A 17,150-nucleotide genomic window follows, 5' to 3' on the forward strand; every position below is an offset into this window, starting at 1 on the left:
ACTGATCCTTTTAGTGTCGAATCCCACCCTCCAGGTATCATCAATAGCATAGCAAAAATGCATGCTACAGGAGATATTTTTAAAAAAAATTGCCCACACTGTCGAGGAAAGCATGCTCATGTATTAATGCTTAAAAACTTTTGTGAACCTCGCAGCTGGCATATGTCTCAATGTTTTTCTCTAGTGCACACAGCAAACAATGTTTACTTCTACGACATTAACTCTATAAAAACTCCTGAAAGGGAAAGTAAAATCACAAAAATACTGAAAATCAAAACGGAAAGACCCTAATCAAATGGCAAATTCAAAAGCTCAAACACATCAAACGAATTAAAGAGGGGCAAAAAATACCAGAGAGACAGTCAAACTCATAAATCAGAAATGAACGCCATGGCTTAAAAAATTAGTAGTACAAAAGAAACAACACGAACCGCACTAAAAACTGGGAGTGATCTCAGGAGCTCCGGAAGGATGGGCAGATTCTGCTACACGTGTGGCACCCGTTGTGTTTCTCATGTTGTTACAAACCCGGTAAATAGTCTTATTCGGTAGGTCAAAAATGTGCAAATAAGAAACAATTCCGATATCATCTGTGAAACGGGTTATTCGTAATACTAAAGATTTTCTTATTCCAGGAATAGATTACCTTCGCCTTGATTGGCACAATGTTTTGGAATGTTTGGTCCTCAATGCTCTTCAACTTTGTACTTGTTGGCTATCAAATATTTTGATCTGATCGTCACTGATGAGTCTTGTGTAGACGAAACGCGCGTCTGGCGTATTAAATCAAAATTCTGGTACATTGGATAACTAATTATTCCATAAAGGTCAGCCAACTCGTGATGGCGTCCGTAAAACAATTACCATTTGAAACTCTTGGTTCAACAGCTTCCTTGTGAGCAGCAAACCTCCAGTACCAAGGAAATCATTATAGGAAATACAAGTCACGGAATACCGTAGCAATTGGGTGATAAATACTCCGTATGCAGGCGCTGCTGGAATGTTGCTACAAAAAATGGAAAGTTCACAGTTGGGAGGCGGATATCATTTCTTTTGTCGTAAAGTTTTGTTTTCAACCGACCCTAATTATCAGTTTCTAAATATAAGTCAAGATATGAAGTAGCACTCCACAGTTAGAAAATAAAATTAAAAATTGAGCCACAAAATGTTTTATCATCTCCTATTCCTTGATTTCTAATACATTAACCTAACTGTTTGTGTTGTACATGTGCATATGTATGTAATCAGTATTTTTCATAGATTTGATTTTCAAAAGTTAAAAGGCCAGGGTGAAAAATAATTCCTTTTATGTGTATCCATGGCAACATTCAGCATTAATTTACCATAAAATATTGCAAAGAGGGGAAACATATCCCCCCAAAATTTTGATCAAACTAGAATTTCAATGCCTTTGAGTGATTTCTTTTTAGAAACTGTCTTTCGCCTCATTTTTCCGTAAATTCCAATCACAAAGTTCGTGCGATAAAAAGTTAGAAAAAACATTACAATAATTGTCGGACCAATGTATGGTAGGGAAATGCAAATGCGGACTGTCATACAGAAAACAACCTATATTACATACATTACATAACCTTGATGTTCATATAAACCCAATACAAAGGCTATTTTAATATTCAGCTATCCAAAAATGAATTTGTATTGCACACTAGTTCTCTTTTATTAAAAATCCACAGGGGCCAAAATGCAAAAGTACACACCTAACTGTGAAGTGCTTCTTGAAGCAGACCTAGCTGTATCTATCTTATCCTTTATCTCTAGTTCGAGGGATAGATGCGTTAAACATAGTCATCAAGTTTTGTACTATTTAGTGAGACATCATTATCTTTATAGCGGAAAGTAAAGTTAAAAGATATTGCTAACTTGTGTATGAAGGCATCCTCATAATAACAAAGAAAAATGTCAGTACGAAGAGGGGCATAATTGAATCCCATTGGAATGTCGACACTCTGTTGGAAAACACGTCCTCCAAAAGTAACAAATATGTTGACAATCAAGGAATCAAGCATCTTGATTTTGTCAGTTTCAGATTTAAAATAAAATGAATCGGAGCGATTCTTTACAAAGTAGGATTTATCCCTCTCTAAGACAAGATACGTGTATCTACTTTGGTCATTCTTGTTCATGTAACTTTAAAATGTCTTATACCGATGCGCAAAAACTGAGCTGAAATCATCACTAAGACATGATACTTGTCGTGATATACATAAGAATATATGGCACATATCATCATATAGCAAGTTGCTGTGTATTTCAAAAAAACTTTTTTTTTAAATGTTCAGAAAAGTGTTGCACTCCTGACAATTTTGGCATCTTTTTTAATGTTATTTTTCAAATACTTGATACTTTGTATGATTATTCTACAAATCAGGCCACCAAATTTTGCCCATTTTAACATTGCAACGACTGCCATTTAAAAAAAAATAGTAGCAAAATGTGATGAGACGTGAACTTATGTATGCAATAAGTATGATATAGCTAAAAAGATATTGTTTAAATAATATTAAAATGTCAAATCTGAAAGGCATATATGTATATACACACTTCATCTACAAATCATGGTATTTTTTATGATTTATAAAAGAGGGACGAAAGATACCAAAGGGACAATCAAACTCATAAATCTAAAACAAACTGACAACGCAATGGCTAAAAATGAAAAAGAGAAACAGACAAACAATAGTACACATGACACAACATAGAAAACTAAAGAATAAACAACACGAACCCCACCAAAAACTAGGGGTGATCTCAGGTGCTACGGAATGATAAGCAGATCCTGTTCCACATGTGGCATCCGTCGTTTTTTAATATGATAATTATTGAATGTCAGGAGTGCAACAAGAATGGGGAAATAAAGTACCTTATGTAGGTTATAATTTTCAATTAATAAGACTTCAGAAAAACTGAAGATTGCAGATCTCTTGTTATGTTGTCAAACAACAACTGATGAATATTTAATAGAATTTAGTTCATAGTTTGGTAACTTTACCTAATTTTTATAATAATGTGTAAAAATCAATTTAAATTTTGATCTGAATGTATAAGCTGCATAAGTTTTAAATAGAAATAACATTCAAATGACAGATTTAGGTCTTTATAAACCAGCAATGACTAAAAAAATTAAAAAAAATCATGAATATATTGTTCTAGCGTTTGTACTTTAGTTTTGTGTATAATATGCCAGGAGTGAAACAAAAACAGGGGAAATTGGATGTATTTTCTATTTGATAGGTTTTTTATCAATTAGTTGATGATTTTTTTTTTTTTGTCAAAACTTTTTCAATCATGTTTAAATTTTGACATTAAAAGTAATATTTGGATTTCTGCAATCAATTGGGGTGAAAAAATTAATATTTGATAGTGTTTGTCAGAATTCATATTCCCAAAAGGTATACTTGATTAAATTTGTTTTATTGGTTTATGTCAATAAAGATTTAGTATTTTTTTGTTTCTTTATACTTTTTTTATATCCTTTTGGATTCATTAAATTAAATGTATATGTATCAAGACACAGCAAAAGAAAATGCACTAAAACATTGTTGATATTTAAGCCAAAAAAAAATTGGACAATTTTTTTTTTACTTTGCCCAGTTGTGGATCAATGAAATACAACCGTTATACACCCTAAGGATACACCAGGCCTAGTTTAAGTTAATTTGGTTAATTAGTTGTAAACGTTTTAAAAATCTAATACTTGTATGACAAACAACGGATGGATACGACGGACAGAAGTAATGACACAAGCTTACGTGACATATGGAACGAGCTAAAGCTAAGCTAAAATTGATTATCTTAATACATGTATGTTACTTACCGCATATCTGATACTTGTGTATTATTTGTTGTCCCTCTCACCAAAGAATCTGTATATTGTTTTAATATTCTAAGAAGATTTTCTTCTTTCTTTGCTAATAATTTTAACTTGTATATAGATGAAAACACTTCTCCGTGCAATACTGGAGTTAAAATACATCCTAGAAAAAAGAAGACTAATTCGCTTGATAAATTCATCATTGATATAGCAAATAACTGACTAAATAACGACGTTATATATTTTAATAAATCCAATATTATCAGATGTAACAGTTGTATTTCCTTAAACTCTATTGATTGTACAAATACATTAATGTAAGGATTTTGATATAATAATCGGTTAAAATGAAGTAAGAAGAATGATTGGCAAAAGTGGTAAACCACAAACATAAGGTGCTAAAATCTTTATATAATTAATGTCTCTTCAGTGATGTTAGGGATCAAAAAGTATTAGGAAGGCCATATAATTTACCTCAATTTAGGATAGACCCTTGAATTTGAAAAAGACCAAATAAGATGAACGGATTATATAAACCGGAGGTTGTGCATACGAAATAAATAGAAACAAGTCTAAATTGAAAACATTGAAAACAATGTTCAAACCTATGATTGCGTTGGATAAAAACCGCAATTTTTATATGTGTGCATATAAAAACAAATTTCGTTGTAGAGGGGTCCAAATACAGCACAAACAACATTTTCCAAAAGACCAAAAAAGTGAAAAAGTATATCTATGTAATTCGTCTAAACATTAGCCTAACAATGTAACATCTGTAAAAAAAATTGGCAAATTTCTTGCCAGTGTTCTTCCCTCGCCGGGATTCGAACTGCTACTGAGATATCGTGGCACCAAATAGCCTTGCACTATACCCAACTCGATACACCACTGGACCACCTAGGCGCTACAAAAATATATCTTTCGGTGGCCGGGTGTTACGTGTCCTCATCAGTTTTAATCTAGCGTCTTAATACAGTACATGATATATTAGGCATGAACTTTCAAGATGGAATTGTTACAGATCACCTGAATTGTCTATTGTCAAGGATCCCACAAATTAATGCAAGATGCAGTCACATAAATAGTTATATTAAAGTACGTCTGAACAAGACGTGATGACTCTTCAACAGATTTCATACATCAGATCACCAGGAGTGATGGTGATACAAGGCTGACAATACATTTTGTAACATATAATTTGTTTAAACATCAGTCCAACAATGTTAGATCTGTAAACTTGCTTGCGCAAATTTTAATAACGTAATCATAGGTTTAAACGTTGTTTTCAATTTATATATTTTCCTTTGGGTTTATATGATCCGTTCGTCTTATCTCAATTCTTCAAAATTCAAGAGTCTATCCTTCATTGCGTTAAATTTTATGACCTTCCAATACCTAACATCACTGAAAAGACATTAATTGTCGAAATCTAAGGTGTACTATTTTTTTGCAGCTTTTGTTTGCTGTATACCATTTTTGTCACAAGTTTTTTGTTTTATATTTGATATTAAATTATTAATTAAGTTACATCTGGTGATCTGTTTACGGTTTGCAATCGACAACGGCAGTCAGCATGCAGTGATTAAGAACATCCGTTGTTCGACCTGTTAGTCAAATCATTTACTAAATTTTATCACCGGTACTAGGATATCATTATCATTCGTCATACAGTAATCAACTTTTTTTCAACCTATCCTGCGTATTTACCACCTCTGTCAGATGAACCACTGGCACTGTTGTCAGCTATTGTCAGTGTAGATTAACCTCTGTCAGATGAACCACTGGCACTGTTGTCAGCTATTGTCAGTGTAGATTAACCTCTGTCAGATGAACCACTGGCACTGTTGTCAGCTATTGTCAGTGTAGATTAACCTCTGTCAGATGAACCACTGGCACTGTTGTCAGCTATTGTCAGTGTAGATTAACCTCTGTCAGTGAACCACTGGCACTGTTGTCAGCTATTGTCAGTGTAGATTAACCTCTGTCAGATGAACCACTGGCACTGTTGTCAGCTATTGTCAGACAGTGGCGGATCCAGAAGGGGGGTTCCGGGGGTGCGCACCCCCCCTTTATTTTTGCCGATCAATGCATTTGTATCGGGACATATGTTTTGCACCCCCCCCTTTGCCCTGGGTTAGCACCCCCCCCTTTCGAAAATTCCTGCATCCGCCCCTGTCAGATGAACCACTGGCACTGTTGTCAGCTATTGTCAGTGTAGATTAAACTTGTTGAATCATATAAACTGTCATTTTATAAATATCCTCGGTAACATCAGGGGTACCGTGATAATAACGGTGCACTAATAAAATAAATTAGATAAAAAATATTGAACCACTACTCTACACTGTACATATGACCACCAACAATATATCTACAAAGTTACAGTTGTCATTTCTGACTAACTGTAACTTAAATGTCAATTCACATATATGTCATATATTTCTTGTCCGTATCATAGTTATTTCACTTCAGTATCATAATGATTGATGCACGTTTTTGGCAAGATAAAGCAGTCCAGCACTAACTTTCTCGATGTGTTCATGTTGAGTTGACTCGATCAGTAATAAATGAAAAGTTCGAGCAGTCAATAATTAAACATGCAGACATCTTATGGTTCATGTATTTCACATCCATTCACAGATGGGATTGTTGAAAGATCTTGAAATATAAACTTCATAGTTTTGCCGTTGAATAATATATGTAAAAAAGAAGATGTGGTATGACTGGAATTGCCAATTTATGACACAACTCAGTCTCCATTAGAGACCAAATTGACACAGAAATTAACAACTTTATGTCGCCGTACGATCTACAACAATGAACAAAGCCCTTTCCGCATAGTCAGCTATAAAAGACCTCGAAATGACAATGTAAAACAATTCAAACGCGAAAACTAACCCGCGGCCTTATTTATGAAGGTATCCGGGGTTTTTTTTATCCTTTTGAATACTAAAACAATTACTCTTTCAAAATTAACACACGGGATTGTGTCCATAAATTATGTTAGGACATATCTTCATTTTAATTATATGATACTTTCAAAAAATTAAAACATGCTCAGATCTTCAGTCATCCCAGTTAACAGTACGTCAGTGTTTTGATTCATTATTGTTTGCAGTAAGAACGACAACTCTGGTGTAAAGATGCAACATTTGCTGATGGCACAGAATGGTCAGTTGATCTCACTAGACCTTTTTGGTAGGAAATATCACATATTAAACATAAAATTGCATAGAATACTACAACGAAACTGTTCATATTACATATTTGGTGTGAAATATATGCGAAAGATACCAAAACTAAAAAGGTATGAAGGCGAAGACAAAACTGACGGGTACAAGACATCTCGGCCCGAAGACAACTCGGACCGGAATACCAAAAAAGACAATTGCACCTTCAACTCGGAATGTCAGCTGAAACATACATGATACCGAAGGGAAACACCGAAATAACCCCAGATATTATAAACACAATAAAAGGGCAGCAGAGTCCTTTATATACCAATCTCATTAAAATCCTATGCTCTGATACTGCATGGAGGCTAGGGTATCAGAACATCGGATTTTAATGAGATTGTTTATATACCATCTTTTCATGGGAACTTTCAACTTACACAAAGATGTCAATTTTAAAACAAAATTGATATTACACTTCCTGTGTAGGATAATCATGGCTAACTTGTCTGCAACTGTATTGAATTTCATAATAACAAGGATTCAGTTTTGGAAAAGTTAGATCTGTCTCGTCTCTAAAGCCAGGTACGTAGAACGTCTTGTGCTTGTGATAAGTCTATATATCATATCTGGTTGTATATTTTCAGACTGTCAGACTATTAAACCTCCCTCTTTTTAAAATGGTGCGATCCGCCCCTGTTTGCATACATATATATATCAATCTCCCATGCAGAGTTCTCGGTCCTTGCTCTCTCGAGAGAGAGCAAGGACCGAGAACTCTGCATGGGAAATTGTGCATATATATGTGAATATGTTGATATGATTGGTCAAGAACCATATTGTCTTTTAAAGCTATTATTTCACATACTTACACTTTCATTAAAGGGGGTCTCATTGGGGAATTCTGATCCCAGATTTGGCTTACTGTTTTTTCAGATTCCTGTATCCCACTTACCACTGGCGGATCTAGAAATTTTCATAAGTTGGGGCCTACTGACTGCATAAGAGGGGGCCTGCTCCAGTCACGCTTCAGTGATTCCCTATATAAACAACCAATTTTTTTCCAAAAAAGGGGGACCAGGGCCCCCCTAAATACGCCTCTGCTTACACTTTGTTCGTAAGCAATTTTCATTTTTTTGTAATTTCTCGTGTCCCGCTAGACTTCATTTGCTGTTTTCACAGCACAATGACTTTCACATGTCACGCTTACAAAAAAACGGCAATCCCACGTCACGCCTATCCCCATGAGACCCACATTAAAGATTTAACACAAAAAATTTCGTACTTTTGATTTTTTATATATATCTCATGGCTAGTGCCCCTTTAGAATGTTTTACTTGACAATTTCCTTCATTGGAGACAATTTGTAAGCAAAGGTGAATCAGCTTATTTTGAAAGCAATTATTTCACTAAAAATATGATGAATGCTGTCAAATAAGAAAGGCAAACATGTCAGTGAAAATGAACACTAATATTTTGCAGTGTCCCAAAACTCATAAAAAAACCAATATGATTATTTTTCAAGCATTAACCTTGCTGATGGCTACATCATGTTCATACTCATCTTCACTTGATTTTTTTACAAAACACTAAAACACGTAAACCCAAAAACACATAATTTTTGCTATAAACAATGAAAACCATGAAAATTGTTACCAACATTGTGACAAATAAAAGTACTTTCACAGCATATGCACAGTGGTACAAAATTTCAAAGATTTATAAATATATGATACAAAATAGTAAAGATGGCTGCCATGGCTAAAACATAGTGGTTAAAGGTTAAATGTAGAGTCTTATATCTCTGACACTAAAGCATTTAAAGCAAATCTGACATGGGGTTAAATTGTTTATCAGTTCAAGATCTATCTGCCCTGAAATTTTCAGATGAATCAGACAACCCATTGTTGGGTTGCTGCCCCTGAATTGGTAATTTTAAGGAAGTTTTGCAGTTTTTGGTTATTATCTTCAATATTATCATAGCTAAAGATAAACTGTAATTTTTTATGAAATATTTTCCACTGTAACTTCTGTGCCAAGTTCATTGAAGATAGAGATAATTGTAAGCAGCAAGAATGTTTAGTTAGATCTGGAAACGCATCACCATCACAAAAACACAATTTTGTCATGAATCCATCTGTGTCCTTTGTATAATATGCACATAGACCAAGGTGAGTGACACAGGCTTTTTAGAGCATGTAGTTGTTCATTCTTGGAAAATTGTAATAATAAATGCTCAAAATAATTGCTGAATTTACAGTACTATAACTAAAGCTTGAGTGACATTGCCAATGTGACGGTCATGACGGTGTTTGATCTTGTTAACAAAGGTAATTTGAGATCCTCCAGTCTTCTCAACATCTTTGAATCTAATGTACATACATGTATAGATAATACAAACAATTTAAAAAACAACTTCTTCCAATAAACTTTTGATCTATTCCTTTTATTTTACAGAGTTATATTAGTTATGGCATCATCTGGTAGCCGTGAAGAAAAGTTCTTGGAAACCTTTTTTCCATTGATAAGTCAGTTTGCTTTTGATAAAGCCAAAGACTTAACAGTAAGTTTTTTAGCTCACTTGGACAAAAGGACAAATGAACTTTTTAGCTCACCTGGCCCAAAGGGCCAAGTGAGCTTTTCTCATCACTTGGCCTTCGTCGTCCATCGTTGTCGTCGTCTGTTGTCGTTAACTTTTACAAAAATCTTCTCCTCTGAAACTACTGGGCCAAATTAAACCAAACTTGGCCACAATCATCATTGGGGTATCTAGTTTAAAAAATGTGTGGCATGACCCGCCAAACCAACTAAGATGGCCGCCATGGCTAAAAATAAAACATAGGGGGTAAAACGCAGTTTTTGGCTTATAACTCAAAAACTAAAGCATTTAAAGCAAATCTGACATGGGGTAAAATTGTTTATCAGGTGAAGATCTATCTGCCCTGAAATTTTCAGATGAATCGGAAAACCCGTTGTTGGGTTGCTGCCCCTGAATTGGTAATTTTAAGGAAATTTTGCTGTTTTTGGTTCTTATCTTGAATATTATTAGAGATAGAGATAAACTGTAAACAGCAATAATGTTCAGCAAAGTAAGATCTACAAATGAATCAACATGACCGAAATGGTCAACTGACCCGACCCCTAAGGAGTTATTGTCCTTTTAAGTCAATTTTTAACAATTTTCATAAAATTTGTAAATTTTTACTAACATTGTCCACTGAAACTTCTGGGCCAAGTTCATTATAGATAGAGATAATTGTAAGCAGCAAGAATGTTCAATAAAGTAAGATGTACAAACACATCACCATCACCAAAACGCAATTTTGTCATGAATCCATCTGCTTCCTTTGTTTAATATTCTTATAGACCAAGGTGAGCGACACACACACAGGCTCTTTAGAGCCTCTAGTTTCATCACTGGGCATCCCTTGTCTATTGTTTTTATTAACTTTTACAGGTAGAATCTTTAAATAAATCAACGTAGTCAAACTTCAGTTGACTCCATATTAAAGTTAATACCCTTTAAATACAATTTTCTCTGATTTATTTTGGCAATTATCTTAAAAACTAGTCTTCCAAAATTCTTCCAAAACTGGACAGACTTACAAAAATTTTGTTTCCTGTGTATATCATACATTAGAAGCCGCTGGAGAATATTGTGAATAGATTTTGGCAAATGAGGGCAGCAATTGCTAAACAGATTCACATAATGGATCATAATGAGTCATAGGTGAAATTTTTATTAAAATAATTAGCAGAAAACCTGATAATATAGCATCATTTCATACCATTTGACTGACAAATATGAGCCCTTTTCTTTAAAAATCCTTATGATATTTTAGGAAAAGGAAAAAGAGACAGTTAAACCTGCTGGTGCAGTATTTGGATCATCTTCTAGTGTTTTTGGATCATCATCTAGTTTGTTTGGATCAACATGGGGACTTTTGGTCCACTGTCTTGCACAGTTTGTCACAGCAGAGAAGGCATATATGTCACTTAGTTTTCTGGAACAGAAAGGATTTTTTCACAGGTCTAAAGATGTAGGTATATATATTATATTCCCTCCGGTTTATATGATCCGTTCATCCTATATATTGACTCTTAAAATTCAAGAGTTAATAAAAACATGAGGGTACTTTCTCTAAAAATGAGGGTACTTTTTATATGGCCTTCCAAATACCGTTTCAATCCCTAACATCACTGAAGAGACATTTATTGTCGAAATCCGGATATGGTGTACTAAAGAAATATTGACACCGAATGTTTGTGGCACAACATCCTGTCCACAAGTTAACAATTTTTTTTTTCTGTGACGTATTAAATTTATATTAGGATCCATTTTGTTACATCTTGTGATCAATTTTATTTGGCAATCGTCAATGGCAGTCAGCAGGGTTAAAGAACATCAGTTGTTCGACCTGTTAGTCAAATGCGTTTTGTTTAAATATACTTTTTCACTCTTTTGGTCTTTTGGAAAATGTTGTTTGTGCTGTTTTTAGACCCTTCTACAACGAAATTTGTTTGACATGCACACGTATAAAAACTGCGGTTTTTATCCAACGCAGTCATAGGTTTGAACGTAGTTTTCAATTTAGACTCGTTTATATTTTTTGTTTGGGCATGTATCATATTTTCCCTCCGGTTTATATGATCCGTTCATCCTATATATTGACTCTTAAAATTCAAGAGTTAATAAAAACATGAGGGTACTTTCTCTAAAAATGAGGGTACTTTTTATATGGCCTTCCAAATACCGTTTCGATCCCTAACATCACTGAAGAGACATTTATTGTCGAAATCCGGATATGGTGTACTAAAGAAATATTGACACCGAATGTTTGTGGCACAACATCCTGTCCACAAGTTAACAATTTTTTTTTTCTGTGACGTATTAAATTTATATTAGGATCCATTTTGTTACATCTTGTGATCAATTTTATTTGGCAATCGTCAATGGCAGTCAGCAGGGTTAAAGAACATCAGTTGTTCGACCTGTTAGTCAAATGCGTTTTGTTTAAATATACTTTTTCACTCTTTTGGTCTTTTGGAAAATGTTGTTTGTGCTGTTTTTAGACCCTTCTACAACGAAATTTGTTTGACATGCACACGTATAAAAACTGCGGTTTTTATCCAACGCAGTCATAGGTTTGAACGTAGTTTTCAATTTAGACTCGTTTATATATATATATATATATATAAAAGATGTATAGGAAAGTCACCATATGGTATTCTTTTCAGGGTATTATGGCTACCATCTAGTCTATAAAGAATTTCAAAGTAGAAAAGTAGGGTCATATGATCAGTTATATGATATTGACTGTGTCCTTATATGTCACAGTCAATAGCATTAACAAAAAATAACTTTGTCCTACTACATATATAAAAGTAGGAAGATGTGGTATGACTAATTTGTGACAAGCTTCCATCCCAAAAAAAAAATATGTAGATGTAAGCAGCTTTTGATCTCTATACATCCTTCAACTATGAGCTTAACCCAGACTGTATAGTAATTTATATGAAAAGACCCAGACTGTATAGTAATTTAAATGAAAAGGTATATAATAACATGACAAATTTGAAGAATTAAAACCCAATTCAAATTAGAAAACAAACAGACTGATTGAGGTTCATCATAACAAATGGACAAATAGGTAAACGGACAGAAAGTCACAGGGCATAAAGTCACAAATTTGGTAGGACAAAAAGTCACAAATAATGACTCTACGAGAAGCTCTATTGATAGTCGACTTTATTATTTACAGAATTTTATTGATAGAACTTCCAATTCCTGTGGATTGGAGTAGGTTTTTGAAGTATGTCATTGATTTTATCAATTTTCTTTATTACTCATTTGGTCATTTTCATTTTAAATAAGAGTACTTAAACAATAACAGCATGATTGACAACTGGCATAATCATGTTAGAGGGTAACAACACAAAATCTGTAAAAAGGTCAATACACCAGATATTGCCCTTGAATCAAAGGAGGACAGTTTTCAAAGGTTTCTACTCATCAATCTGAAAAATCTGTAATTGGGTAGAGTGAGTGACCCATATTCACAGCATAATTTGTTTGTTTCCACTTACACCCGACTTACATTCTAATATTTTGAACTTTTTATGTAGGTTTCAGAAATTTAACTATTTGAAAACAATTTTGATACAGGAATGATCTTCAAAACATTGGTGAATTATTCTAAAAATGAACGCAAATTGTTCTTGTACAATCGGGGACACATTTTTGCCCCAATGTATGATACAACCATTATCCTGGTATATTATAAAAACAAATGTTTGTAATTACATGAATAAGCTTGAGAGATCATTTCTATATGATTTTTCTCACAAATATTTACATTAAGACTGTGCATGATTGCCATAAAATCTTACATAACAGCCAACAAGTGTGTAAAAACACCTGCATATTTCTTTACATGTGAGAATAACCATGGATATGGAGTAAAGAGGAATTATCAACCGTTCAAACATTTCTAACAGCCTTTACCGTCTATTTAGACAAGCACTGGGTAAAGGCACACACATTTTACAGAAAAAATATCCTCTAAAAAAAATGCCCTTTCAATTCATTGATTTTAACATTATTTTTTCAGCTGAAATCATTATACCAAAATTTGATTACTGAAATAAAGAAAGTTGAAGACAGTTCTGACCAGTCAAGACAAGGAGAATTTGAACAGTTGCTGGCTCATTTGTCAGGACATCTTTGTCATTATCTTACAGCTAAACTCAAAACAATGGAGTTGTATCCTTTGTCATTATCTCACAGTTAAACTCAAAACAATGGAGTTGTATCCTTTGTCATTATCTCACAGCTAAACTCAAAACAATGGAGTTGTATCCTTTGTCATTATCTCACAGCTAAACTCAAAACAATGGAGTTGTATCCTTTGTCATTATCTCACACCTAACTCAAAACAATGGAGTTGTATCCTTTGTCATTATCTCACAGCTAAACTCAAAACAATGGAGTTGTATCCTTTGTCATTATCTCACACCTAACTCAAAACAATGGAGTTGTATCCTTTGTCATTATCTCACAGCTAAACTCAAAACAATGGAGTTGTATCCTTTGTCATTATCTCACACCTAACTCAAAACAATGGAGTTGTATCTTTTGTCATTATCTCACAGCTAAACTCAAAACAATGGAGTTGTATCCTTTGTCATTATCTCACACCTAACTCAAAACAATGGAGTTGTATCTTTTGTCATTATCTCACAGCTAAACTCAAAACAATGGAGTTGTATCCTTTGTCATTATCTCACACCTAACTCAAAACAATGGAGTTGTATCTTTTAATTGTATATATATATTAGAAATGGTTTTAGAAAGTTAATCAACATTTACGTATGTGGTAATTATAGATTATTTATGTTTTTTTAAAGGAGATGCTTTTTCTCATTCTCATCTCATCGAAGGGAGGATTGAAAATGCATCGAGTTTAAAAAAACATGAATAATCTATTTATCGCTATTATTAGTATTTCGAATATCATTTTATTTAAATTTCAGTAAAAAAAAAATTGTGGTACTATATTTTTTTTTGGCGTAGGCTTATTTGATATAAATATGTAGTCGCTCAGGTAGTTCATTCATTTGAAAAAAGATGTCTCATCTGACCATCCGGCATTTTCAAATATGACGAAGACCATTTTCACTGTTGATAAGCTGTAATTTGGTGTTTCTACGTATCAAAATGAAGTAAACGGTTGAATATTTAATGTATTTTCTAAGCAGACGATGAAATATACATGTATGAAGAAATGTACATGCAGACAGACCTACGATGATTTGAAGTAGACTTATGTGTAAAAGTACATTTTTCATTTGTTAAAACCTGATTTGATTACTTTTATTAACTTCCAATAAATTATTTAACGGCGAAATTCACGGCAAAATATTAAAACGAGAAATCACATTTCAGCACAGTCATCAGATAACATTTTTTTGTATAGTTCTGGCTTATCTTTTCTGATTGGCCAACACTCTAGTGCATGAATTAGGTTAATACGCTGTTGCTAAGGACCTTGGAAACTAGCGATAATTTTCATTCTCACTCTACACGAGTGATATGAAAATTATCACAAAAAAACATCAAAGGAAAAATACAGATAATAGCAAGAACTTATTATTATTATTATTAACTAAACAAATATATATCTGTGAGTGTTCAACATGTTTGATGCCAAGAAGGCCCAAGATCATATGTTTCATGAAGTTTTATGAGTTATGGGACTAACAATAGTTTTGTAAAATTGAGAATGGAAATGGGGAATGTATCAAAGAGACAACAACCCAACCATAGAAAAAACAACAGCGGAAGGTCACCAAACAGGTCTTCAATGTAACGAGAAATTCCTGCACCCGAGTTATCTTGTTTGTAAATTGTCATCAAAGTTGTTTCTTGCTTACGTAATAATTTAGTTTTATTTATTTTTTATTTCAGTTAGTCAACAAATGATGGCCACAACTAAAAATAGAACATAAAAGTACAATACCTGTTAAAAACAATATTAGAAAATCAGTCAAACTTGCTCTGAATGTTGTACCAAAATTATCAGGTATTAATTTAAAGTGAGTAATTGCTGTTAAAGTTTAAACATGTTAAATGAATATTTTCATCTTTTTGCCTATTATCTCATTCTATGTATATTGTATTCATCTGTATATTTGTCCAGGGAATATTTCTGTCACAATTTTCTTAGGTATTATTGAAATTCTTTGATCAACAGGGTTTGTTAGATATTTTAAGTACTGTAATATAAAAAAGAAGATGTGGTATGATTGCCAATGAGACAACTATCCACAAAAGACCAAAATGACACAGACATTAACAACTATATGTCCCATACGGCCTTCAATAATGAAGCCCATACTGCATAGTCAGCTATAAAAGGCTCTGAAATGAAAATGTAAAACAATTCAGACGAGAAAACTAACGGCCTTATTAATTAAAAAAAAAACTCTGTGATTTCATTGGAAAATATGACCTATCAGAATTTTTTACTGCAAGAATATTATACCCATCAGAATTTTAAATACAATATCAGATAATGCATGATACGAAACTGTTAAAAGCACTGCTAAGATCTGACATAGGCATTTTTGTAACCCCTAGGATGTAATAATTTTTAATCAATTTATTGCTGCAAGACCCTCAGAAGTTTTTTGTGTTTAAGTTTACGTGTCAGATGAAATTCAGAAAAAAAACAAAATTTCACCCCTAAGATGTATAAATTTTACACCCTTCAGAATGAACCATCCATCACCCTTTAGCAGATATTAGCTGGAAAGGCCCATTATGTATGAGAGGTTTTGAAGGAAATAAAATTGAGAATGGAAATGGGGAATGTGTCAAAGAGACAACAACCCGACCAAAGAAAAAACAACAGCAGAAGGTCACCAACAGGTCTTCCATGTAGCAAGAAATTCCCGCACCCAAAGACGTCTTTCAGCTGGCCCCTAAACAAATATATACTAGTTCAGTGATAATGAACGCCATACTAATTTCCAAATTGTACACCAAGAAACCAAAAATTAAAATAATACAAGACTAACAGAGGCTCCTGACTTGGGACAGGCGCAAAAATGTTTGTGAGATCTCAACCCTCCCCCTATACCTCTTGCCAATGTAGAAAACCAAACGCATAACAATACGCACAATGTTGTTAAAATACTTAACTGTTCTCAGCTATGAACAAATCAGTGCAATGGGCACCATGAAAGTAATCAATTATTCTGACTTGGTGATTGTAATAACAGATATAGTACAAAGTTGTAGTAAAAGTTTTCATCATCCTTTGCTGAGCCCCCTGAAGGCAACTTTTGGGTAAGTTAATAAATTTATAGAACTTATAAATACATTGGTGTGAGCCAAGGCTCTGTGCTGAAGGCTGTCGTTTGACTTATAATGGTTTACTTTTACAAATTGTGACTTATGGATGGAGAGTTGTGTCATTACCACATCTTCTTGTATATTGTATGATTACTACCTTTTAAACTCATACTTAAATGTAAGAGAGTTATAAATGATGTACATTTAATATTGAAATTATTGCATGATTTTGCATGATTTTCTTCTTGTTTTTGTATTTTGATGGATTGTTTCAGTAAAAGCTTTATTA

General features: G+C 33.4%; 1 protein-coding gene across 3 annotated transcripts in view; it reads left to right on the top strand.

The window, feature by feature from the left end:
* The first annotated feature begins 6,927 nt into the window (after positions 1–6,927).
* The window catches only part of LOC134691218 (KICSTOR subunit 2-like), a 28,012-nt gene continuing 17,789 nt past the window's right edge, over positions 6,928–17,150 (top strand). Inside the window, exons 1-5 of one of the 3 annotated variants that reach the window (XM_063551568.1) lie at positions 6,928–7,030; positions 9,463–9,568; positions 10,848–11,045; positions 13,617–13,768; positions 16,718–16,855. In XM_063551568.1, the coding sequence (XP_063407638.1) occupies positions 9,476–9,568; positions 10,848–11,045; positions 13,617–13,768; positions 16,718–16,855 (581 nt within the window). In that variant the 5' untranslated portion in view covers positions 6,928–7,030; positions 9,463–9,475. Of the gene's footprint in view, positions 7,031–7,454; positions 7,591–9,462; positions 9,569–10,847; positions 11,046–13,616; positions 13,769–16,717; positions 16,856–17,150 lie in introns of those variants that run through there. The other 2 variants (XM_063551569.1, XM_063551570.1) reach the window with 2 other exon arrangements.

Source organism: Mytilus trossulus, chromosome 11, assembly GCF_036588685.1.
Source record: "Mytilus trossulus isolate FHL-02 chromosome 11, PNRI_Mtr1.1.1.hap1, whole genome shotgun sequence".
In the NCBI taxonomy this organism is placed as follows: domain Eukaryota; kingdom Metazoa; phylum Mollusca; class Bivalvia; order Mytilida; family Mytilidae; genus Mytilus; species Mytilus trossulus.